The sequence below is a fragment of the Typopeltis vanoorti genome, chromosome 16 (assembly GCF_054136105.1).
Source record: "Typopeltis vanoorti isolate ZY-2024b chromosome 16, IOZ_Tvanoo_1.0, whole genome shotgun sequence".
Classification (NCBI taxonomy): domain Eukaryota; kingdom Metazoa; phylum Arthropoda; class Arachnida; order Uropygi; family Thelyphonidae; genus Typopeltis; species Typopeltis vanoorti.
In genome coordinates this window covers 59,262,202-59,288,262 of record NC_143564.1, presented here as the reverse complement: position 1 = coordinate 59,288,262, position 26,061 = coordinate 59,262,202, and the positions used below count along the sequence as shown (strand labels likewise).

At 36.4% G+C, this 26,061-nt stretch overlaps 1 protein-coding gene across 2 annotated transcripts in view; it reads left to right on the top strand.

Annotated features, from left to right (window-relative positions):
- The window catches only part of raptor (regulatory associated protein of MTOR complex 1), a 512,095-nt gene that overhangs the window by 274,319 nt on the left and 211,715 nt on the right, over positions 1-26,061 (top strand). For both annotated transcript variants that reach the window (XM_090406523.1, XM_090406522.1), the window contains exon 16: positions 1,940-2,066. In XM_090406523.1, coding sequence (XP_090262649.1) covers positions 1,940-2,066 — 127 coding nt within the window. The remainder of the gene's footprint in view (positions 1-1,939; positions 2,067-26,061) is intronic.

The following is a 26,061-nucleotide window of genomic DNA, read 5'->3' as shown; positions in this document are numbered from 1 at the left end:
CTGACCAGGCATGCAGTCAGGAATACATATCCATACTTGAAGTAGAAAAAATCATCAAAGGCTTGAAATGTGGAAAGGCAGCAGGATTAGATGATATTCGACCAGAAATGCTGAAGTATGGTGGTATAAGAGTCTTACAGTGGCTGCACTGCATAATTTAGAAAGCCTGGACAGAGGGATGAATTCCCGATGATTGGAGTAGAGCTCTCATAGTACCCATATATAAAAAGGGAAATAAAATTGAATGTGATAATTACAGAGGTATTTCCCTACTGAGTGTTCCTGGCAAGATCTATGCAAGTATACTTGAGAAACGGTTGAGAAGAATTGTGGAAGAAAAGCTTGGTGAAGAACAAGCTGGATTCAGGCCAAATAGAGGTTGTCAGGATCAGATCTTCACTTTACGACAAATAGTCGAGAAAGCATGGGAATATAACAAAGATCTATATTTAAGTTTTGTCGATCTGGAAAAGGCATATGACAAGGTGCCAAGAAAGAAGTTATTCAATATGCTACAGTTATATGGTGTCAATGGGGCATTATATCAAGTAATACTTAGTCTTTATTTGAGTTGTAAGTCAGCAATTAGAATTGAAGGAAGTACAGGAAGATGGTTTAATGTTAAATCTGGTGTGAGACAAAGATGTACATTATCCCCTCTGTTATTCTTTATCTATATAGATCACATTATGAAAGAAAGTCATATTAAACATGATGTCAAAATTGGAGATGTTAATGTCAGCTCTTTGCTTTATGCCGATGATGCTATACTTCTAAATAAATCCACTTCAAGTCTGCAAGATTCTCTGACTAAATTGAATAACTGTTGTAATAGATATGGTATGAAGGTCAGCAATAAAATACAAAGACAATGAAAATAGGCAGAATCATTGAAAATGTCAACTGTGTTTTGAATGGAGAACCTGTGGAACATGTAAAACATTTCAGCTACTTAGGCATGATTTTTAGTGAAGATGGTAAATTAAATATAGAAATAGATAACAGAAGCAGCAAAGCTGGTATGGTGCGAAGTCAATTGAATAAATTCATATGGAATAAGAGAGAAATTAGTCTGAACACTAAATTAGCTGTATACAAGACAGTGTTCAAACCAGTTTTAACTTATGGATCTGAGAGCTGGGTCAGAAGTAAAACACTTGACCAAAGACTAGAGGCCGCAGATATGAGAGTCCTGAGAAAGATTATAGGCCTTGATAGTTGGCATCAATGGCAATATCATATTAAAAATGAGGATATTAGGAAAGAACTTGACATTGTCAGCATCCAGGAATGCATTAACAGGGCTAATCTCAGGTGGTATGGTCACTTAAACAGATTGGACGAAGAAAGATTAGCAAAACAAACGTTCTCTGCCAGGTTGGCAGAAAAACGACCCAGATGATGACCAAGATATAGGTGGATTGATACGGTACAAAGTGCCTTAGATGATAGAAATATAAGATCTGATAATGTTGGAGTCTTGACAAGTAACAGACTGATTTGGAGGAAAATTGTAGATAGGAAGTTAGTAATGATGTAAATTTTTTTTTCATCTAGTACTATCATACCATGTACACCCCTTGAGGGTACATGGCAGGAATTTGATGATGATGGTGGTTTTTTTGATTGATTTGAATTTGCAGGCAAATTGGGCTATGAGGAACTTGTATTATGTCTGTTAATTGTGTATGCTTTAATGGCTGGTTTTGGAATGGAAAACCTGAGTTTCTCACAGGGTGTTGGGGGGGGGGGGGAACCCTGCCACCTCCAAATGAGATCAGCTAACTCACCTTCATGTGACTGAAATGTGCTGATAAAGATTCTTTGTGTCCTAGATGGGACACAAAGAATGAGCAAACAACAAAATTAGTTGTTTGCTCATTGTTTTATAATCTTATAATTGTTGCTCTATTTATTATTTATATTTTATTTCTTGCAGGAGTTGGTTGTTGCACTTCAGTGGTTAGTGATGCTTTTTGAGAACCAGTTTGTAGCTGTAGCATACCAGTTTATGGAAGAAGAGAAAATTCGAGAAGCTCTTCCAACACCTAGTCTGTTAATGCCTGGTAATAATACTTTTATTTATTTTATTTTATTTTTTTTGTGGAGGAGAAAATTTCATAAGTTTAAGAGAGTTATACTTTACAATTAAAAACTTACCTTCAAAATATTTTCATAATTATAAATTTTTCACATCGGATTACAGTTGTGCGATTGCTTTATCATGAAACTAAATAAATGGCAAGAGATGACATGATATGACATGACATAGCCTTTTAAAGAATGCAGGGAATATCTTGATGTTCAATCCACCCTTTAATGCACTTCATTAATAGCTATCAACCTGGATAGAACAAAATGACTGTGGGCAGTAATTTGTGATTCAGCTATCTAAATTGCATTCTTTATTTGCTTAAACCAAAATTGCAGCAATGGTTTCGCAACATGAAATGTTTTGCTTGTTGGAACATTGTCCATTTAAACAAGGACCCCACTGTTCCTTACAAGTGAAAATTTTGTTACTGGGACACTTCGTCAGCAGAATTCAAGATGGATAACTTCAGTATATAAGCATCAATAGATAAATAATGTAACTGCCAGAAGAATTAGAAAAATACCATGTTAACACAATTGGCATTACTCACACAAAGTAAACAAAATCAGCTTTTTTTTTCTCCCCAGTAACAGCTAGAGATTAATATTCAGTCAGTATTCAGTACTTATATGAGGATAATCTAGCTTGGCAAGTGATATGAAGTTATGTTAGCAGACAGAATGAGAAATTGGATGATGTGATTTATTTGTGCTTATAGTCCTACAGAAGGGTTCAAGGAAGAAGTTTGGGAATTTTATGAGTCATCAGAGAAGGCAGCTGACATAAATAAGGAAAAGGTGCAGGTGTTAGAGATCTAAACAGCAGAGAAAGTTTTTGAGAAAATTAAGGGGAACGTAGCAAAGCTAATAATAATAGCACGAACCCGCTGGATCTCTCTTCATGACCAGGTCTGTAATTATCCACAGGCACATGTGGCTCTAGCTGTGGGTCCCAAAAAATTTAGGGCCAATTTAAGGGCCCTAAACAATGAGATTTAAAATTGAAGAATTAAAAGTATAAATAATAATTAAAAATGAACATAAAAAAATTATGATTGTTTTCAGTTAAATTTCCTATATCACTATAATATATATATATATATATATATATATATATATATATACATACATACGAGGAACATTCAGAAAGTAAGTTCTGATGGGCTGTCAGAGAAACAAAAATATACTTAGAAAAAAAAACTTTATTGGAAATTAAAGTAGACGTCTTTCACTACTTTTCTACATATTTTCTGCCATTGTTCAGGCACTTATTATAACAGGGCACCAAGAGTTGTACACCTTCATTGTAGAAGGTTGGCGCCTATGACGCAAACCACATATTGACTGCATCGTTGTCTTGAAACTGCTGGCCACCAAGGAAAGATTTCAGATATTTGAACAAGTGAAGGATGCTTGTCAAGAGGTCAGGGCTATATGGGGGATGATGGAATTGTTCCCAGTGGAAGGTGGCGAGAAGTTGTGTTACGCATCAACAACTTCTCGCCACCTTCAGCTGGGAAGTTGTTGTGTTATGCCGGCCGTGTGTGAGTATCATGAATCAAAGCAACACCCCCTGATAAGCATGCCACGTCGTTTATTCTGAATCACATGATGCAGTTTCTTAAGGGTTTGGCAGTACATACTTACGATTGTGGAGCCTTGACCCACGAAGTTTACCAGCAAAATTCCTTGTCTGTCCCAAAACAGAGTGCACATGATTTTCAGTGTGGAAATCATTGTCTTAATTTCATCTTGACTGGTGATGAGGTGTGCTTCACTCCATGGACTGTTGCTTGGATTCAGTGGTTGCGAGCAACACCCAAGTCTCGTCCTTGGTTACAAGTCTGCTCAGGAAAGCAACGTCATCCTCGTGGTAGCATGTCAAGAATTCCAATGCACTGCCCAGCCAATTCACTTTATGTTGTTCTGTAAGCAACTTTGGCACACAGCGTGCACACAATTTCCGATAATTTAGTATCTTCGACACAATTTCATGATGGAATGAACATGAAACTTCTGGAAATTGCAGCGAGAGTGACATCATAGCGAATCCCCTATTCTGTTGAATCTTCTCTTCAACTGAGCTCGCCAAGTCGTCAGTCACTAAAGATGGTCACCTACTCCGTTCATCATCGTGCAGACCTGTCCTTCCTTCATTAAAAAGTCTTACCCATCTTTGTACCATTGAATCACTCATTGTATGTTCTCCATAAACCTCAATAATTTGCCGATGAATTTCAGCTGCTTTAACGTTTCTCGCATTCAAGAAATGGATAGCTGACCCAATTTCACATGCAGCAGGCGATTCAATTTTCTTAAACATTATAAATACACACCAAGAAGCGTATGCACCACGAGACTGTCTGAAAATGACACCACTGCTTTGCTAACAAATCAACAAACTTAGCACGCATGCACACATTGCAATCACAACGTGAAAATATTTAAAAATTACTTTCTAGACGTCCCTCTTTTTTATATATATATATAGAAAGAGAGAGAGCTCTGAAAATGGGTGTCGCTACTTCAAGTCAATATCTAAATAGATTATATGCCTTTTAAAAAAAAAAAAAAAAGAATGAAAATGCTATTTGCATTTTTTTATTTATATTTTTTTGTGTCCATGATTTGTTTGCAGTCATGCTGCAAACAGATAACAGTCATTTTCTGTTATCTTAAAAGGGTGAAAAATTATTTACAAAACTCTTTGCATCAGGATAAAATGTCAAATTTATCACTATTGTTTATTGAAAATGATGGTGAATAATTTGAATTATGATGATATTATTTGAGAGAAGTCTAGGAAAAAAACATTTGTCAAGTCTTTACTTAGTGCTAGCTTGACATTTGTGTTTGATATTTATTTTCTTTACTTATCATAAGTTTTATTAATAAATGTAATAAAAGTGTTTTGTATATATCGATTGTTATTATTTGTCTTTATTCATTTTGTGTGTGTGGGGGGGGCTCTGTAGCCTGACTTCAACTAAGTATTTCTAGCACCAAGTTCTAATATAAAGATGTGCACAACTTCACGTGGATAGATGGCACAAGAAATAAGACAAGTCTCATTTGACTATGCTATTGTTGATAGTAATATCTTCGTGCTGGTTCATGACATGAGTATACAGGGGATTTAAAATAGGAGGTAATTACCATTAGTTTTGAGCAGAATGATATTGAATATCTTATTAGAAAGAAACAAAAAAAAAAAAAAAACGAAAGTTTTAAAAAGAATGAAAATCAAGTGGCTTTCAAAGGTGAACTGTAAACTTAAATGTTATTCAAGAAAGAATTGAAAGAGTTAGACAATGGAGCCTCAGTGGCTGACTGAGGAAAACATTGATGAATTTAGACAGAAAGATGTGGTTATCTGTAAGGATTAAAATCAGAACTAGTGGATTAAGAAAGATAGATGCAGTCATGGAAAAGAAGAAATTATATCATAAGTTTATGACTAACTACTAAGTCAGCATGTGCTCTGAGAGAATGAAGAAAAATGTAAGAAAACAAAGTAATGTGAAAAGTAATCTAAACAAAATGCATGCAAAAACTTTGGTAAAATTATAGAAGATGATTATCACAGTGATGGCAAAATGTTGTGTAGGCTATTGAAACAGCACAGAAATAGAGGAAAGAATACTGTGAAAGGAATCAGAAATAATGAATATGACAGGAAAACTGATGATATAGATTGCTTTGAAGTATTTCTAAGTGTAACAGAAGTTACAGAACAATAGTAAAGAATAAATATTCAAGGGCAATGTAGTGAGGAGTACATATCAATACTTGAGTTAGAAAAAGCCATCAAAAAACTGAAATATGGAAAGGCAGAAGATGTATATGATATTTGACATGAAATGACAACATATGGAGGTGTTTTAAGTCACTGCACTGCATAATTCAGAAGAACTGGTCAGTGGGCCAAATTCCAGATGATCAATTAAATGTCTCATAGTACCTGTCTATAAAATTAAATGACCTTTAAATGACAGCACACGGAGATGTAAAAGCTCTGCAGTCACTGTAGAATTCATGGTCAGGGTGATCAAATTCCAGGTGATTTAATTCGATGTCTCATAGTACCCACTATTAAAAAAAAAAAAAAGTGGGGGGGGATAAAAACTGACTTAAAATTACAGAAGAATTTCACTTTGAATTCTAGATAAGATTTATGAAAGCACAAGTTGTATTCAGGCCAAGAGGTTGTCAAGATCAGATTTTCACTTTAAGACAAATTGTTGGGAATTATGAGAATATAACAAATATCTATTTTTTTTTTTGTAGGTTTAGAAAGGCATATTACAAGGAGCTAAGTGAAAAGCAATTCAAAACATCACAGTTATATGGTTTAAATGGTACGTTGTATCAAACAATACATAGTTGTGAGTTGTAAATCTGCAATCAGAATTGAAGGAAGTTGGTTTAAAGTACGTGTGAAACAGGGTTCTTGCCATCTCTGCTGCTGTTATTTGTCACAAAGGAATATGGTATTATGCCATTAACATCTCCAAAATTGGATATCTTATTTCTTTATTTTATGCATATGATGTTATACTTTTAAATAAACCCATTACAAATCTGAAGATTCATTCCTTAACTGAGTTGAATAACTCCTGTAAAAAATTGGTATGAAAATCAGAATAAAAAAACAAATGCTGAAAATGGTCAGAAACATTGAAAATGCTAACTGCATCCTGAGTAGGGAAGCTGTAAAACGTAGAACTTGCATGTTATGTGTTTGCATAGTTTTTAGTAATGTTAGTCAAAATAACAAAGTTACTTGTTACATCTAAGTAACTTTGTTTCTTTGAAACTTAATTAATGCTTTGATAGGAGCAGTTAAGGTCATTTGTAAATTATATGTGTTCTTCTTGCCAGTTTCTGTGTTTTTCAGAATGAAATATCAGAGTTTGCAGGAGAAAATGTTGCCAACACTGTATGAAACCAGTTAACTCTCCTTTAATTGAAAACAACTGAGAACATTCTTTGCATTCTAGATGGGATTTGAACCCAGGTGTTTCCAACCATTAAGACATTATTGAAAGTGACTGAGTTACAGAGTCTCACAGAATCATATTAAAAATGAGAACACAAGGATGGAACTAGCATTGTTAGCATTCAAGAATGCAAGAGAATGCACAAATAGAGCTAATCCAAGGTTCTATGGTTAATTAGTCAGAATGGGGAAGAAAAGTTTAATGAATGAAGTTTGTTTGTTGGATGGCATGAAAACTCCCAGAGGTATACTAAGGTCTCAGTGGATTAGTGCAGATAGAAGTGCCTTAGAAGACCATCATAATATCCTGTACATCCCTTGTGAGTTCATCAGGAATTTGATAGCGATTGCATAGGTGTGTGTGTGCGTGCACACATGCATGCATTTGCGCATTTGACTGAGAACGTGAGAAATCAAAACTGTTTTAACTGTATAACCTCTGGATTTTGGTCTCTACTTTTCTAATGAAACTTATAAAAATTGTTATAAAATTCATACTGTGTTGAGCCTGAATTCTTACAACTTCTTGCTGCAAAAATTCTTTATCAATAACAGAAGACCATTAACATATGTATAGATATTAATTTACAGTAAACTCTCTCTATAACAAACTAGCTCATTATTACAAACTACTAAAAATTAATAACTCTATATATTTAATATTATTTTAGTAGCAATTATAAAAATTTCCCAACACACACACACACACACACACACACACACACACACACACACACACACACACACACACACACACACACACACACACACACAAGCAGTGATTCAAAGAAATTTCAAATAGTAATGATATGAAAGTGATTAGATATTTAGTATGACAATGCTAAATACCCGATCACTTTCACATCATTATAATTACTGATGCTCAATTATCTAATCTTTTTATCACAGTACCTTAAATTGATAAGTAAATTTATACATACAATTGTAATTTTATATCAAGAGAGATATTTCAGGTTCATTTCACTTGAAAAAGGCCAAGTTTTAGTTTAGGAGTAAGCAATAATCATTGAGTAATTGCATAAAGTTACCATTTTCCTTGCAACCAGTTATCTATTCTCTTTCCTGACAAATATGCTGTTTTAGTCTAAAGACTTACTCTGAAAATAAGTTTGATTTTACATTAATTTAGTTGATATTCTCATTCCAGAGATCATACTCCAAATGTGCAAATATCTTTTTCTGTGGAAGGTCTTCAGCTTGTTCCAAATTTATCTGTGGCAGCTGACTTTTCCTAGAAACTTAGGTTTTTAAGTTAGCACATTTCAAATACACAAATCAGAAATTAAAAAAAATAAAAATAAATGCTGAAATGGGCAGAAACATTGAAAACGTTAACTGCATCCTGAGTAGGGAAGCTGTAAAAGTAGAACGTGCATGTGTTTGCACAGTTTTTAATGACGTTCATAAATTGAATAAGCAAAGCTGATATGGTAATGAGTCAAGTGAATATGGAATTTGACTAAGTCCTCTCAATATGGATTGAGAGAAGTTAGTCAAATCGGTCCTACACCCATTTATTCCATAAAATATATCGTTGTAGTTATTCAGTACTGTTTTTTTTTGCACCATACTGTATATAAAAGTATAAAAAAATTAACATAATAAATAAATTATTTATGTGAGATTTTTAGTCATTATCTGTTATCACTGAAGTCAGTGATTACTTCAAGTATATCCAAAAATTATTTAATAAATTGAATATTATTTTCAGTCATTATATGAATGAATGAAAACAGCCTGTAACTTCCCCACTGATGGGTAAAGGTCTCTCACATTAAGTGAGGGTTGGGTCCATTTCCCCTATGGTGACCCACTTCATCTTAGGAGAGTATATTTTTTTTTCGCGGAGTGCAGTCGAAGTGTGGTTAGATGATAATAAAGGATTGAATGTGTGTAGAAAATGTAGGGAGAATGCGGAATTGAAGTGTATTTATTTCGGATCGTGAGTGTGATATTTTTGTCAACCTTCAGAATGAAGGAAATAGGGATATGACAAGAAACGGCAAGGTTGTACATGAAAATTGTGAGAGTGTGAATGTAGAAAGTGTGAATGATAGTATAAATGGTTTCTCAGAGAACAAAAAAGATGAGATAGATGCATTGAGTGAGATCGCGTTGTTGAATACTGCGATAGAGCAAAACAGCAGCTAGAGTGCATGAACAAAAGTAGACTGAATGAACCAACCAATAATAAAAGGTATGACAGGAAAAATAGACGTATGAATGTGAACATGAACAAAATGAAGGATAGAGTGCTGTATGGAGACTCGTTAGTACGAGGTGTGTTAGTAGAGGATTTGACAAAATCGTACCAACCTTGTGCGACCATAAATGACGTAACTGCATCTATTAGAGAGCAAAAGGAAAGGGTGAAAGAAATGATTGTTGTGGCAGGTACGAATGATTTGAAAGGAGATAAAATGGAAATGATAGAAGACCTGAATGAATTGTTTGAGGTAGCAAAAGAAAAGAGTGAGAGAATTAGAATGATTAGTCTTTTGCCACGGTATGACAGTGAAATGTTTAAAAGGAGGGCTATAATTGCAAATGACTTTAAGCGTGGGTTATGTATGACGAGTGGTGTGGAATTTGTGGATGTGTGGAGTGAGTTTGATGGGCGAAAGGATCTATATAAGATGGATGGCTTGCATTTGAATGGTTACGGTGTAAGAAGACTTGAGAAAGTGTTGCTGAATGTAGTGGATGTGCAAATTCAGGGAAACTAGATTTGTGGGGGGGGAGTAGAGATACAGTCCTTATGGAGGCAGTTGAATGTAAGAATGAATATAATATGCCAGAGCAAATAAGGACAAGAAATCTGAGTGGGATAGTTAATATAAGGCATCAAGGTAGGGTTGCGGCTAATGGGGGTCTTAAATTCATGTACACTAATACTAGGAGTATTAGGAACAAGAAGGAAGAGTTTTTGGCCATGGTTGGCACTTCCAGACCACAGGTTATAGGTATTAGTGAAACATGGCTGACTGTAGATGATATAACTAGTGGGATTGAATGTGATGGGTATAGTGTGTTCAGGAATGACAGAGAGAATAAAACGGGGGGAGGAGTATTGTTGATGATAGCTGATGAACTCCAGCCAAGGAGAATAGAAGTTGAATTGCAGGATAGAGAAAAGAGCACATTTGAGGCCATTTGGTGTGAGATTGTGGCTAGCAGAACTAAATATACAATTGGGTGCTGCTATAGACCAGGTGATGGAAAAGATGGTGGTGACAGTATGCACAAGCAAATAGAAGAAATGGGTGGAAGGAGGGTGATTATTATGGGAGATTTCAACTATGGTCGCATTGATTGGAGTGAGGAGAGGACACACGGGAGGAAGGAACTGGATTTTATGCGGTTATTAAGGGATAACTATCTGCGACAGCATGTAATGGAAAATACTAGGGGTCAGAGAGTGCTTGACCTAGTAATTACATCTGAGGATTTGGCTGTAACAAATATGACCACATTGCCACCAATCGGTGAGAGTGATCATAGGGTCTTAACTTGGGAGGTGGCTAAAGGTGTAGAATTTTCAATTAAGACAGGGTACATGTGGAATTATCGGGCTGGAAAGTATGACAAGCTTAGGAGTTTGATTGGTTCAGTGCCATGGCATGTACAACTGCAAGGACTAGAAGTTGATAGTGCATGGGAAGTAGTTAAGAAGTGCTTGCATGAAGCAATGGCTGACTGTATACCTAGAGTCCGAATAATAAATCAAGTAGGGGTTAAATGGATGAATAACACCATTAAGCTTGAGTTGCAAAAAAAGAAACAACTATGGAGGAAATTTAAGGAGAAGGGTGACCGGCAGGCACATGAACGGTATAAAGCGCAGGCCAGAAGGGTGACGAGTGTGGTAAGAAAAGCAAAAAAGGATTACGAAAGAACATTGGCCATGCAGGCTAAAGAGAATCCTAAACAGTTCTTTAGATATGTAGCAAGTAAAAGGAAAAATGTACATGGCAGATTGATTTTAAAGAATGCCGATGGTAGGGAGGTAACTGAATCAGTTGAGATAGTTGAGTTACTGAGTGAGCACTTTGCAAACGTATATCATCCAGGTGGTGACATTGCAGAAACGAATAAACCAGTAGATTATACGGGAATTGTGGTTAATGAAGTGGAGGTGAGTAGTCTATTGCATAACCTCAATGTCAATACATCCGTGGGATTGGATGGTATACCAGCTCGTGTTGTATGAGAAGCAGCTAAAGAATTGTCAGTACCCTTGACCATTTTGTTTAATTTGAGTCTCAGGTCTGGGTTAGTCCCTAGGGGGTGGAAAGAGGGGAAAATAGTTCCACTGCATAAAGGTGGTTCCAAGACTGCTGTTGTAAATTACCGACCGATTAGCATATCAGGAATCATTGTCAAGGTCTTAGAGAAAATAGTCAAGAGGAAAATACAAGATTGGATAGAAGAAAATGGGATACTGTATCGGGGACAGCATGGTTTTGTGAAGGGTAGGTCATGCCTCAGTAACTTGCTCACGTATTATAACACAGTGACGGCTGAACTGGATAAGGGTAATGGGTTTACGGTGATTCTGCTGGACCTTGCCAAGGCCTTTGACAGGATTCCACATGGAATTCTAATCAGTAAATTGCAGCATATGGGAATGGACATAGGGTTGGTGAGATGGATAGGAGGGTGGTTGACGGAGAGATATCAGAGAGTGGTTTACTCGGGAGTAGAGTCCACAAGATGGCCTGTGACTAGTGGTGTGCCACAAGGATCTGTTCTTGGACCACTGCTGTTTAATTTGTTCATAAATGATATAGGAAATGATCTGAGAGGAACAGTTCATTTGTTTGCGGATGATGCGAAGTTGGGTAGGGCAATAGTGAATGCAGATGACGTAAAAATTTTGCAGGATGATTTGGATAGATGGGAGGTCTGGGCTAAGGAGAATGGATGTCAGTTTAATGTGGCAAAATGTAAGGTTATGCATTTTGGGGTGAAAAGATTGGCGGCAGTTTACTGCATTGGTGGAACCGTGCTCCAGGAAATTGATGAGGCACGAGATTTAGGAGTGTTGGTAGATAAGGAATTGAAATTTAGGGGACACATTGCAAAAGTGACCAAAACAGCTCATCAAATCACTTGGTTGCTGAAGAATACGTTGACAAGCAGGTTATTGTGCCTCTGTATCGAGCCTTGATAAGACCCCATCTAGACTACTGTGCTCAGATTTGGTCACCTAGGTTTCTTCTTGATGGAGAGGAGGTGGAGAGGATCCAGAGGCGAGTGACCAAGATGATAGCAGGTCTGTGGAATGAACCATATGAGAACAGGTTGAGGATTTGTAGGTTGCAAAAATTGGTTGATAGGCGGAGGAGGGGAGATATGATTGAGACATTCAAATTACTGAAGGGTTTCTATAAAATTAATTCAGAAGATATTTTTGAGAACAGGGCTGGTTGTGGGAGGACTAGGGGACATCCATGGAAACTGGGCAAAAGTGTGGTTAGTAAAGGTGTTAGAGCTGGGTTCTTTACTTTTAGAGTAGTGAATGAGTGGAATGCGCTCCCTGAGTCTGTGGTGGATGCTGTGACAGTGAATGAGTTTAAGGCGAGGTATGATAGATACTGTATGAATGTCAAATAGTTGTGATGAATATGATTTGGGGCCTCCCTCGATGAGTCTAATGACTCCCTGGAGTTGCCCGTAGTAATAGTAATATACATATTTGTCTGGATGAATGTATGAAGGTGAAAGACAATCACAAACATTCATGCTCTAGTGAGGATTTGGACCTGCAGCCTCTTGGCTAGAGAACGGATATGCTAACCACTCTGCCAAACAGGCTGGCCATCATTATCATGAATTAAAATGTTAGGTCACTCTCATACACTTTCTCTCAAGTTAAATCACAAACAATTGGAAATAAATGTGTATCGAGTGCAACTAAAGTTTTACAAACTCATGACCAAGATTTCGAATCATACTAATCCATCAACCTCTACTCTAAACAATTTCACGTAAACTTTCAACAGTTCTGAGTGAACTAAACAGAGCCCATAAATTGTATCATTTGCCTGTTCTGCAGTCAAAGGTATTAGTAACCATCCATTCCACCTGCACCATGATAGAAGAATTTAACTAATGAAACAAAATGGTCCTACCTTCCAGTAGTCGAGAGAAAATTCAGACAAACACTGCTTCCATTCCAGATGAAGAATAACAGTTCTTGCATAACACGATGGAAGTAATTTTTTTTCCCCCTCCAGTCACCAGTTATTCCTTTACTTCAAATTAAAACAGATTCCTATAAGACGTATCTTGAAAATATCACATACCAGTTGCCATTAACAGACTGTATGCCCATGGACTTCTTAAATAAAATCTGTTTTATTCCTTAAATTAATGGAAATTTGTGATCCAAATTATTCCATACTTCAAATTTACCTCTCTCGGCACTATGCTCTCCTTCTCGGCTCTTCAGCTGTTATTTTCTAAGTGTTTTCAATTGCTGGTCAAAGAAATGCTGCGTGACATCATGCAGGTTGCACCAGTCACACTGGGTTCCCACACTCTGCTAGGTCATACCTTGTCAACATGTACCAACGTCTGGAGATAAATATTTTCCAAAAACTTCACTGTAGTAATATCACTCCACTCTTTTCTTCAGTAGTTTCTTGTTCAGTGTGCCTAAAAATTGTCTGTGTACACTGAAGAAAATTATTTTTGGTTTTGGAATTGCTGTGCTCTGATGTCAACAATGGGAAGGATCCATTCTAAATATTTCTATATATGTTCATTTGTGGCCTCTCATGATTCACAATGTTTTATAACCTAAATATGCATTGCATTAAAATAATTATAAATAATTCACAGAATATGTAATTTACTTGAATAACTATTCAAGAAATACATATCCCCCCCCCCCCCCCAAATAAACATGATTTTAAACACATTTTTGTTTATGAAATTTATAGCCTTTAGAGCTCCTTATAAGGCATCCAAGGGTATATTTTCTAAATCTAGATTCTTTTTCTACAAGAACCATGAAAATCTCTTTCTATTTGTGATAACAGACTCACTCTGCAGAAAGATGCTGAAAAGGCTTTACAGGAAATTTCTTGAGAAGAATTCCTAACTGGCATATTTATGAGAGAATCTTAAAAAGAAATTTGACATCATTATCTAAACCTGCCCAGTAGTATCTTTCCTTAATTTTCTGTTGTGTTTTTGATAACCAACTGGTCCTGCAAGAGAGAGAGAGAGAGAGAGGAATGTTACTGGATCAATACTCATAGGACCATCACAAAAGGAACAGTGATTTTAAGTAAACTACCTGGTATAGATTTATCACTTAAATATAAAATTTCATCTTTCTTAAAACAAAGATTCTGCATCAATTGGAGAATCCTTAGGAAGTTTTCCAGCCTTTAAATGCATATAAATTTTCTCCCACATCTTATCTTCCTTTTGGCCTTTACCACTTCATCTGACTTCTGAACTCTTAAACATCAAATGATATATGAAACTCTGTTGCATGATCCTTTCTGAGAATTTGAGCTAGGATTATAGTATATCGAGTTCCAAATCTTAGATTTGGAACTCGATATACTATAATCCTAGCTCAAATAACAAAGTATGTCGGGTTCCAGTTCCTTACATATCTGGCATCTCAGAACTCATTTCCAGAATTCTTAAGAAATACAATTTAGTAGCTATTTTTCTTCCTATCAACAGATTATCAGCTATTTTCATCTTTAAAACAAACGATTTCCTCTAGCTCTCTCTGTTATCTACCAAGTTCCTTGTGGCTATCATCATTCTTACTTTGGAAAAGATAATACAAGAACACCAGTCTTACATAGCAACAGTAAATCTGAAAAATCTGTCTTAGCACAGAATAGATACAGACCACAACATCGTATGGTCTGAAACATGCTCACTTATTGGTGTCAGTATAAATTTGAATGTTTGTTCAAAAAAGATAAGACATTCCCATATCTGAGATATGGGAATGTCTTATTTTTTATTTTAATCGAATATCAATAATTTTTTTATTTTTATTCTTAAGAGCTGATGAATTATCAATAGTGTAATATTTCCTCAGTTATACCATTGCATTGTCTTATATATAACATCATGCATCTCTTAATTTTTCAAATCATCCATTGTTCATGTTCTATTTTGTAATTAACTATTGTCACAACTGATGATGGCCTGTAATATTCAGCTGAAATATATGGCCTTAAGTAAATACTATTACTTATTATTATTATTATGATGGCCTGTAATATTCAGCTGAAATATATGGCCTTAAGTAAATACCATTACTTATTATTATTATTCGTGACACCTCCAAGGAGTCCGAAGACTCATCGCGGGAGGACACCTACAACTGTCTCAACTACTACACTGAACCTTTACTACGAATCAATGCCATCTACTGTCCACCACTACCACAACTAGTATTTTTTGTCTGTAAATTGCGTGTGTTCTTATCCCTTGGTGTTTTTTTTAATGTTCATTGAAGAAACCTCTCATGGCACAAGTATCTCTTAAACCACAGATATCAGTGAGTGGTTTATGGAGGAGTTGAGTTCAGTAGAAGGTGGGTGACTAGTGATTTAGCACAGGGCACACCACTAGTCAGTGATATAGGAAATGATTTGATGGAAAATATTCAGTTGGTTGCTGATAGTGCAAAACTGGGAAGAGTGATAATAAATGAAGGTGACATAGAGATCTTGCAGGATGACTTAGACTGGCAGTATGAGCAGAGGTAAAATTGTAGGGGCAAATATTCAGGGTGTGCTAGGTGTATGGTGCACATCCATGGAATAGCAATATCACTGATATTTTTGCATTTATTGCTGTTAAAGACTACCCTAATTATTTCCTGGCTTCACCTGATTCTTAAAATTAAACACAATATGCTATACAATAAACACCCTTTGAAGAGGGCACTTTTTGACTTGTAAACATTGCATCACATTCACGTTAATAGCCCAGGTGTGCAGTCACAAAAAACATACACCTTTGAGCCCTTTAAACAAATGTGCAGATGACGCAGTGGGTCAAATTCTTAGTGTTCCAGTGGTTTTAAACTGTCCAGAAGGCGAGGCACAGTAAGCACACTGAGACAATAGCATCTAGAAATCAATTGCTGTGATTGGTTATTGTGTCAACCAATCCAACTGAACGTTATCACAAGTTCTTTTTGTTTTCTGAGTTTCATCTTGGCATGTGTGAAGTGTGAACTGTTGTGTTTAGGATACTGATATAGACAAAAATAATTTATAACTTTTTTCCCATATTTATAATGGGAAATAGTGTTGACGATATACTCAGTGTCCAGTTTACTGTTGGAGCATTCATGAATCGTATGAATGGTAACGAAAGAAGGTTGGAATTATTGTATAAATAAGTAAAATGAGTTATTTCAGCCTTTCTTTGGTTCAGTTCGTGAAAAATAATACTTTTCCAAGTGATTACTTTTTATTTTTTTGTTATTTTTTTTTATTTCTGTGCCTATTATGTTGTTGTTGTTATGATTCCATGAACATACATTCTCCATTCAGATCTGTCCCTGGCCATATCTTTCAGAATTTCTAAGCGCATTGCAGTTGCTTCTTTAATGCCATTTACCCATCTAATTCTTCTCCTGCTTCCATCAACTTTAGCAAGCATCATCATCTTCTCCAGACTGCCATTTGCTTACATAATATGTTCGAAGTATAACAATTTTTGCTTGAGGAACATAGCTTTGAGGGAGCAATATGGCTTTATTCTGTCTATCACTGATTTATTGGTTTGCTTTGCAGTTCATAGTATTCTGTAGTTTGTTTTGCAGTCCATGAGTAAGCATCTCCAAACCCATAATTCAAATGCATTTATCTTTCTTCTTTTCACTCTTTCTCAGGGTCCAACTTTCACATCCATACAGTACCACAGGGAATGCCATTGCTTTCACGATTCTGATTTTTGTTGCAAGGCTAATATCTCTATCTTTAAAGATCTTGCTTAAATTTGTCATTGCTTTCTTTCCGAGTAATAATCATCTTCTAACTTCTTCGGTACAATAACCATCTTGATCAATTCAGGATCCTAGGAGCACAAAATTGTTAACTGCTTCCATTTTCTCTCCATCTACTTCAAAATCATTAAGTTCATCACATGTTGCCATAACTTTTGTCTTTTTGCGGTTAAGTTTAAGACCATATTTAGCACTTTCTTCTTTAACTTTCACAACAAGTTCCTCCAAATCTTCTTTGCATTCTGCTAACAAGGTGATATCATCTGCATACCTCAAATTATTAATATTTCTTCCACCAATTTTAATTCCAATTGAAGACTCCTCCAGCCCTGCCATTCTTAAAATGTATTTGCTGTACAAGTTAAACAGGTGTGGAGATAAAATACATTCCTGTCGCACTCCTTTACCTATTGTGAAATACTCAGTTTCTCCAAGATCTGTTCAGACAGTAGCTTCTTATTCATAATAAAGATACCTCAGAAGGATAATGAAATGCTCTGGTACTCCCATTGTTCTTAACACATTCCACAGTTTCACATGATCTACAGAGTCAAAAGCCTTGCTTTAGTCAAGGAAACAAAGGTAGACATTCTTGTGATATTCCTGTGCTCTTTCTATTATCCATCTCACATTGGCGACTTGATCTCTTGTTCCTCTGCCTTTTTGAAATCCTGCCTGTTCATCTGGCATTTCTTTCTTCATGAATTGTTCCAGTCTTTTCTGAATGATCTTAAGTAAGACTTTACATGCATGAGAAATCAGTGCTATAGCTCTGTAATTTTCGCACTCTCTTGCATCGCCTTCCTTCAATAAAGGTATATAAACTTTTTCCATTCCCTAAGTCATGTAGTTATGATCCAAATTCGCTGACATAGAGCTGTTAAAATTTTAACTGCCTCTTCTCCCAGGGCTTTGAACAGCTCAATAGGTATTCCATCTCCTCCTGGTGCCTTCTTACTGGATAGCTGTTGCAGTGCCCACCTCACTTCACTCTCCAGTGGTACTGGCTCCTGTGTATAATCCTGCTCTTCAAATTTCTCAGTACTTTTGGAGTCCTTTCTGTAAAGGGCTTCTGTATACTCTTTCCATCTTTCTTTAATGTCTGCAGCTTCTGTAAGATATCCTTTGTGTTTACTTTTCAGTATTGTCACCTTGGCACTAAACTTCCCTGTTAGTTCTCTGATCTATTTGAAAAGATCTCTTGTTTTTCCTTTCTTGTTTTGGTCTTTTCTTTGTTGGCATTCCTGGTCAAAGTATTTTTCCTTGTCTCTTCTGGCTTGTCATTGAAACTCTACATTCAAATGCCGTACTTCCTGCTAATTTCCTGTGGCCTTTATTTTCCTCCTTTCCTGAGCAGTTTTGATGGCATCTTCTGACAGCCATTTGGACTTCTTACTAATTTTATTTTTATTCAGCTGGTATGTTTCCAAGATCATATCTGATCGACATTTGTGTTGTTTTCGGTTTCCCTAATTTCACATGTATCGTCGTCACTAATAACTCATGATCTGTTCCACAGTCTGCACCTGGAAAAGTCTTGACAGACTGAATTGCACTTCTCCATCTTCTTTGTCCAAGTATATAGTCAATTTGATTTCTGTATTGTCCATCAGGTGATATCCATGTGTACAATCTTCTTTTGTGCTGTTTAAAGCAGGTGTTAGCAACAAACAAAGAATTCTCTGCACAAAACTCAACTAGTCTCTTCCCTGCAGTGTTACAAATACTTAAACTAAAATGACCTGTTATTCACAACTTTACAAATGACCTTGCTCATCAGTCTCTCCCACTTTTTCATTCCAATTTCCGATAAGTAGCCATAAATCGCACTTTGCCGTTGCATCTATCACTTCTTAAAAATCGCATCAAAATTCAAATTATCTGTGTCTTGCTCTAGTATTTGCCTGTGATGATTTAATCTCACCACGAAGTATAAACCATTTGTCCATTTCATGTAAAAAGTGCGCGTGAAGCATTAGCTATTGTTCATTTGATCTTTGTGCTTTCATATTTAAAATTATATTAATTGATAAACTAAAGTATTGAAAGTTATCCTATAATTAATTGAACCATTTAAGATGAGTGCGGATGTGCTATGCACTCCTGAAACTTTCATACATTAATCAGAATGGAATCATATGGTCAAATTGACGTGAATTTTGTGGTATGTGTTGTATAAGCCACACTATAGCACACCCAGTCTAAATGATATGCGATGCCATTGGTAAATGGCTATAAGTTTTAAGTGGCCAAGTGTTAGGTGATGAGATCATTTTGGGAAGAAATCAGAAGCTGTTTACTATATTTATGGACAGTACCGGCTCTAGGGGTCTTTGCACCCTGATGCACATTATAGTTGAGAGTCCTTTACTTTTTTAAAAAAATTTAGTTAAAATTTAAAAACTCAAAACACACATATTTTTATGTGAAGTCGTGTGCTTTGTAAAATACATATATTAACAACACAGCAAAAATCGCAAAACATACAAAAATACAGACTGAATTACAGTTACATAAGTTGCATTTTACTGGGCTATTATAACTAGAGATATACAAACCAGAAAAATTGCACAATTATAAGAATAATTTAATTTTTAATGAAAAAGAATTATGAAAAAATTAAATTATTTAAAAATTTACTTTTCTTGATTTTATGGAAGCAAATTATTCAAAATTTCACTTGTTTCTAGTTTCTTGCAGATATCTCCTTTTATTGAAATACTAGATACGTGATATAGTATTTCAGATCTTAGATATGTTTTAATTAGCTTCAATCTTGAAAATGATCGTTCGCCACTTACTGAAACTGGAAGTGTCAAAAATGTTCAAAGTGAAGTTGTTAAATTAATAAAGATGCTGTCTAAATTATTTGCAATATTTTCAATGGGGTCTAAGTTGTCACTATCCTCGTAGACAGGCTTATACGTTGGTTATGCATTATTAAAACACTTAAGGAATTGAACAACGTAGTTAAGGATATAAATTAAATTATACTTTAATGAATATTTTCCGATATTTCGGCAATGTCACATTGCCATCTTCTAAAGGAACTTACAAAAAAAGCACGTGCACGTAGGCACTACAAACACAGTAACTGGGAATGAAGAGATGAAGCTATTGTTCTCCTAAAAGTCCTGATGGTGCCCTCTAGCGGGCTAAGTAGGTGTTCTTGGCCGTTGGGCTGAAGGTCTGCTGATGTAAGCCTCCCAAATTTGGGGCAGTCGCATATAACCAAATTTGTTGAGGTTTGGAGAATTTCTTAGGGCTGAGGCTGATTCCATAAATAGTCTTTCGTATTTGTATTTGCTACGGTGTATTACTGTAGCTTTCTTCCACCGTATTCTGTGGCGTGTATCCAGAGCATGGTCCGCAAGACCAGAATGGCTGTACTTGTGAAACCGGATGTAGTCCTTGTGTTCAGAAATTCTGATATTCGCTGTCCTGTCCTGTGAACAGATTAGTTTAGCAGGGCTAAACTAATCTGTTCAAATGACTTGGCCCTAAACACTGAACTAAATCACATCCTCAACACTTTCTCAGCCAATGGCTACCCCCAAAAAAAGTCCAAAAAATATTAGAACCTACAAACCACAGATCCCCCCCCCCCCCCACAACAAGGATTACTCTAAATCCATCACCATTCCCTACATCCGAGGCACCTCGGAAAAGATTACCAAAATCTTAAAAAAGCATGACCTGACTTCCTGTTACAAACCTTACAGAAAATTGGCATCCCTTATCTGCTCCACTAAAGACCAACCACTTCCCCTAGACCTACCTGGTGTATACCAGGTCCCTTGCAGTTGTAATCTGTCTTACTTTGGCCAAACAGGCAGGACAGCGAATATCAGAATTTCTGAACACAAGGACTACATCCGGTTTCACAAGTACAGCCATTCTGGTCTTGCGGACCATGCTCTGGATACACGCCACAGAATACGGTGGAAGAAAGCTACAGTAATACACCGTAGCAAATACAAATACGAAAGACTATTTATGGAATCAGCCTCAGCCCTAAGAAATTCTCCAAACCTCAACAAATTTGGTTATATGCGACTGCCCCAAATTTGGGAGGCTTACATCAGCAGACCTTCAGCCCAACGGCCAAGAACACCTACTTAGCCCGCTAGAGGGCACCATCAGGACTTTTAGGAGAACAATAGCTTCATCTCTTCATTCCCAGTTACTGTGTTTGTAGTGCCTACGTGCACGTGCTTTTTTTGTAAGTTCCTTTAGAAGATGGCAATGTGACATTGCCGAAATATCGGAAAATATTCATTAAAGTATAATTTAATTTATATCCTTAACTACGTTGTTCAATTCCTTAAGTGTTTTAATAATTGTCACTATCCTGTATGATGTCTTTTAGAATTTGTATTTCATTATATAATTTGGTGGCACAAATATCCTTCTCTTCACCATCAGTCAGCACAATTTGTAAATCATCATAGTGTTTTCTTAAAGTGTCCTCACCCATGTTAGAAATTTCCTTGAAACTGGATAATAACTGAAATATGTTAAAATGACTTGTCAAGAGATCAAACCTTTCAGCAAAAGAATTAAGAATGTCCACAGTTGGAAGGGGAAAAAATGCAACTTTAAAGTTATATTGCAGATCAACTGGCACTTCTTCCGAATATTCCTAACAGAACAATATTTTCTTACATATGCATAATGTATTGTTTTTGAACTCAGGAGAAATTTCTAAATCTAATTCTCACTCTTTTGCTGATTCAAGTATGGCATTAAAATTTTCATCTGATGTAAATTCTTCAGTAAAGTTGATCACATTATTTAGGGTGTTTATAGATTTACTTAAATTTGTGTTTGGATTTCGAAGCATTTTACTCACTACATTGATCCTGCACAAAATTCATACCAGATTGTCCTAAGGTTTTGGGCACCAGTGTATTTTGTTATGACATACATAAGAGAACAAATTATAATGAAACAGGTCACAAAATAAATTAAAAAAATAACGTTGATGTTGCTTGGAAAATAAGAACTTTATTTCATTATTTTTTTGAGAAGACTTCTTGTGCCGTAATAACATCTTGAATTCGACATGATTTTTCTAGCGTTTGGGATAATGGCAAGTACCACTCCTGCATACCTCTATCATCATCCTCCCCCCCCCGATTAAGATCTGGGGCGAGCTAAGGAAGATGACCAATGCTCTCTTTGTATTCTTTATACTACTAAGACAAATCTGGTAGGAGTCATAGGTTTATTATTATAGAATAATTTGGTCACATTCAAGATAAAAATGCAACACTTGAGGATATCTGTTATTTTGCTTTCTACATTTCAGTGTTTCAAAATAATTTGAAGTACCTGTGAAATGAAAGGCCTAAAAGTTTCAAAATAGAAATTTTATGACATCTTTTAAGGGGATTACATTTGATTAGAAAATTTAGCCAATAACTGAAATCCTTCTTCTTTCCACTACCTAGAACGTGATGAAAGAGGAAGTCGGAATACGTGCATGATTGGAGTGTCTTGGGAGGTAAACGACTGTTATAGGTTGATACATGGGTTGCATTAGAACATGGAAGGAAGTGGGCACTTGGAGAGATTGTTGTTCTCTGAAAGCCTGGGATGAAAATGATGAGAGGAATGGCCTCTTACAGGAGTAGTTGCTTAGGAGATGGGAGAATGTATGGTGTGTTGCCAAGTGAAAATCGGAATGTGATGGTCAGCACAAAGTGTAAGAGAAGATTTGGGATGGGTACAACATGTATACAAATACCAGAAGTGTTTAGAACAAGAGAGAACTGAGCAGTGGTTAGTTCTTCTTGGCCAAAAGTAATTGCCACTTACCTAGACATGGCTGACAGAAGATGACATAGTTATGGGGACAGAATATGGACAGAACAGCATTTTCAGGATGGGAAGAGGATAATGCTGATGATAGCAGATGAACTGCAGCTGAAAAAAAAATAAAGCTGATCAGTAACAGTAATGCATTTGAGACCAGTGTGTGTGAGAAAGAGGTCAACAGTATGTTGGTTACAGAGAATTAACTGAATTATCTTATTAGATATTATTAATTATATATAAGATTTTCATCTTATGAGTAATTCACTTATGAACCACTCAGAACAATCCAGCGAACAATCAGTAGAAAAGCCACTGGTTGTCATCATCCCCATCCTTCTGTTTCACAAATGCAGCAAGCAATCTTGAAATGCATCTGCACTGATGAAAAAAAGTTTTGTTCAACCTTGGAAGAATTAAAACTGGTGATTCATGAGAGATGTTTTTAAAAAAATTAAATGATCTCTGTTTTTTAGTTCATTCAGGATCAATTCCAAGCTGATAAAACTTTGTTTAAAATCACACAAGAAATCAATATCCTTTTAGGCATACTCTGTATATACATGTTCAAGTATAAAAATAATATGGCAGATACAAAATTCTGAAATTACTACTTTGTTAAGAGAGCTAGGCTCTTCTAACATTTAGTAAATTCAGGATTAGTCAGATTACCATGTTGTACTTCATATTTTTTTTGTACATTTTTATATATGCTTCTAGCTATTGTATGAGGCATTCGTGGATACAAAATCAGCTGCTCTCTGTGTAGAAGTTCATGAGTCTTTCACCTGAAAGTTCATTCCCTATTTCTTAATCCTTTTTCCATGAACACGAAAGACATTATGAATAGCATTGCTGTGGGTTGTGTGTGGGGGGGACCTCCCATTAAAACAAAACCAATTAAACCGAAAACACAAAAACAACATAAATTCTTGTAAAAGAGAGAGAGGAGGGGGTGGAGGGAGAATTCATTAACATTCATAGCCTTAAAAATATGTGTGATACCACTTAGCAACATTTAAACCAACCTGTTGTTTCTCACAAAACTCTGCTGCTAGCCTATACCAGAGTTCCCAAACTGTGGGGCCCCGGCTCACTTGGGGGCCATTATTATTATGGGCAACTCCAAGGAGTCCATAGAATCATCGAGGGAGGCCCTAAAATCAAGAACAACTATTCCACATTCACACAGTATCTATCATACCTCGCCTTGAACTCATTTACAGTCATGGCACCCCAACAGACTTTGGCAGCTTATTCCACTCATTCACCACTCTCCAAGTAAAAAACCTAGCTCTAACATCCCTTCTAACCATGCTCTTGCCCAGCTTCCATGTATTGCCCCTAGTCCTCCTACCACCAATCCTATTCTCAAAAATATCTTCTGAATTAATCTTATAGAAACCCTTCAGTAATTTGAATGTCTCAATCATATCACCCCTTTTCCACCTACAAATCAATTTCTGCAATCCCTCAAATCTTCAACCTGTTCTTATAAAGGTCATTTCATAGATCTGGATCCTCTCCACCTCCTCCCCATCCATAAGAAACCCTGATGCCCATATCTGGGCATAGTAATCCAGATGGGGCCTTATCAAGGCTCGATACAGAGGAACAATAACCTGTTTGTCTCTGCTTGTTAAAGTATTTTTCAGCAACCAAGTAATTTGATGAGCTGATTTAGCCATTTTTGTAATGTGCCCCCCCCCCCCCCCCAAACTACAACTCTCTATCCACCAACACTCCCAAATCCCTGGCCTCATCAATCTCCTGGAGTACAGTTCCACCAATATGATATACAGCTGCTAATCTTTTCACCCCAAAATGCATAACCTTACATTTTGCCACATTAAATTGACATCCATTCTCTTTAGCCCAGTCCTCCAAACTATCCAAATCATCCTGCAAAATTTTGGCATCCTGTGCACTCACTATTGCTGTACCCAACTTTGCATCATCAGCAAACAAATTAGCTGTTCCTCTCAGATCCTTTCCTATATTGTTAACGAACAAATTGAGCAGTAGTGGTCCAAGAACAGAACCCTGTGGCACACCACTAGTCACAGGCCGTCTTTTGGACTCTACTCCTGAATAAACCACTCTCTGATATCTCTTCATCAACCACCCTCCTATCCACCTCACCAACCCTATATCCATCCCCATATGCTGCAGTTTACTGATTAGAATTCCATGTGGTATCCTGTGAAAGGCCTTAGCAAGGTCCAGCAGAATCACTGTAAACCCATTACCCTTATCCAGTTTAGCCGTCACTGTGTTATAAAACGTGAGCAAGTTACTTAGGCATGATTTACCCTTCACAAAACCATGCTGTCCCCCATACAGTATCCCATTTTCATCTATCCAATTCTGTATTTTCCTCTTGATTATTTTCTCCAAGACCTTGACAACAATTCCTGATATACTAATCGGTCGGTAATTTACAACAGCAGTCTTGGAACCTCCTTTATGCAGTGGGACTATTTTCCCCTCTTTCCACTCCCTCGGACTAACCCAGACACGAGACTCAAATTGAACAAAATGGTCAAGGGCACTGACAATTCTTTAGCCGCTTCACATATGACATGAGCTGGTATACCATCTAACCCCAAAGATGTATTGACATTGAGGTTTTGTAATAGACTATGCACCTCCACTTCATTCACCACAATTCCCGTATAAGCTGTTGGTTCTTTCATTCCTGCAATGTCACCACTTGGATGATATACTCTTGCAAAGTACTCGCTCAGTAATTTCACTATATCAACTGATTCAGTTACCTCCCTACCATCGGCATTCCTTAAAATCATTCTGCCGTATACATTTTTTCTTTTAGTTGCAACATATCGAAAAAACTGTTTGGGATTCTCCTTAGCCTGCATGGCTAGTGTTCTTTCATAATCTGTTTTTGCTTTTCTTACCACACTTGTTATCCTTCTGGCCTGAACTTTATACCGTTCATGTGCCTGCTGGTCACCTTTCTCCTTAAATTCCCTCCACAGTTGTTTATTATTTTTGCAGTTCAAGCTTAATGGTGTTATTCATCCATTTAACCTCTAGTTGATTTATTATTCGGACTCTAGGTATACAGTCAGCCATTGCTTCATGCAAACACTTCTTAACCGCCTCC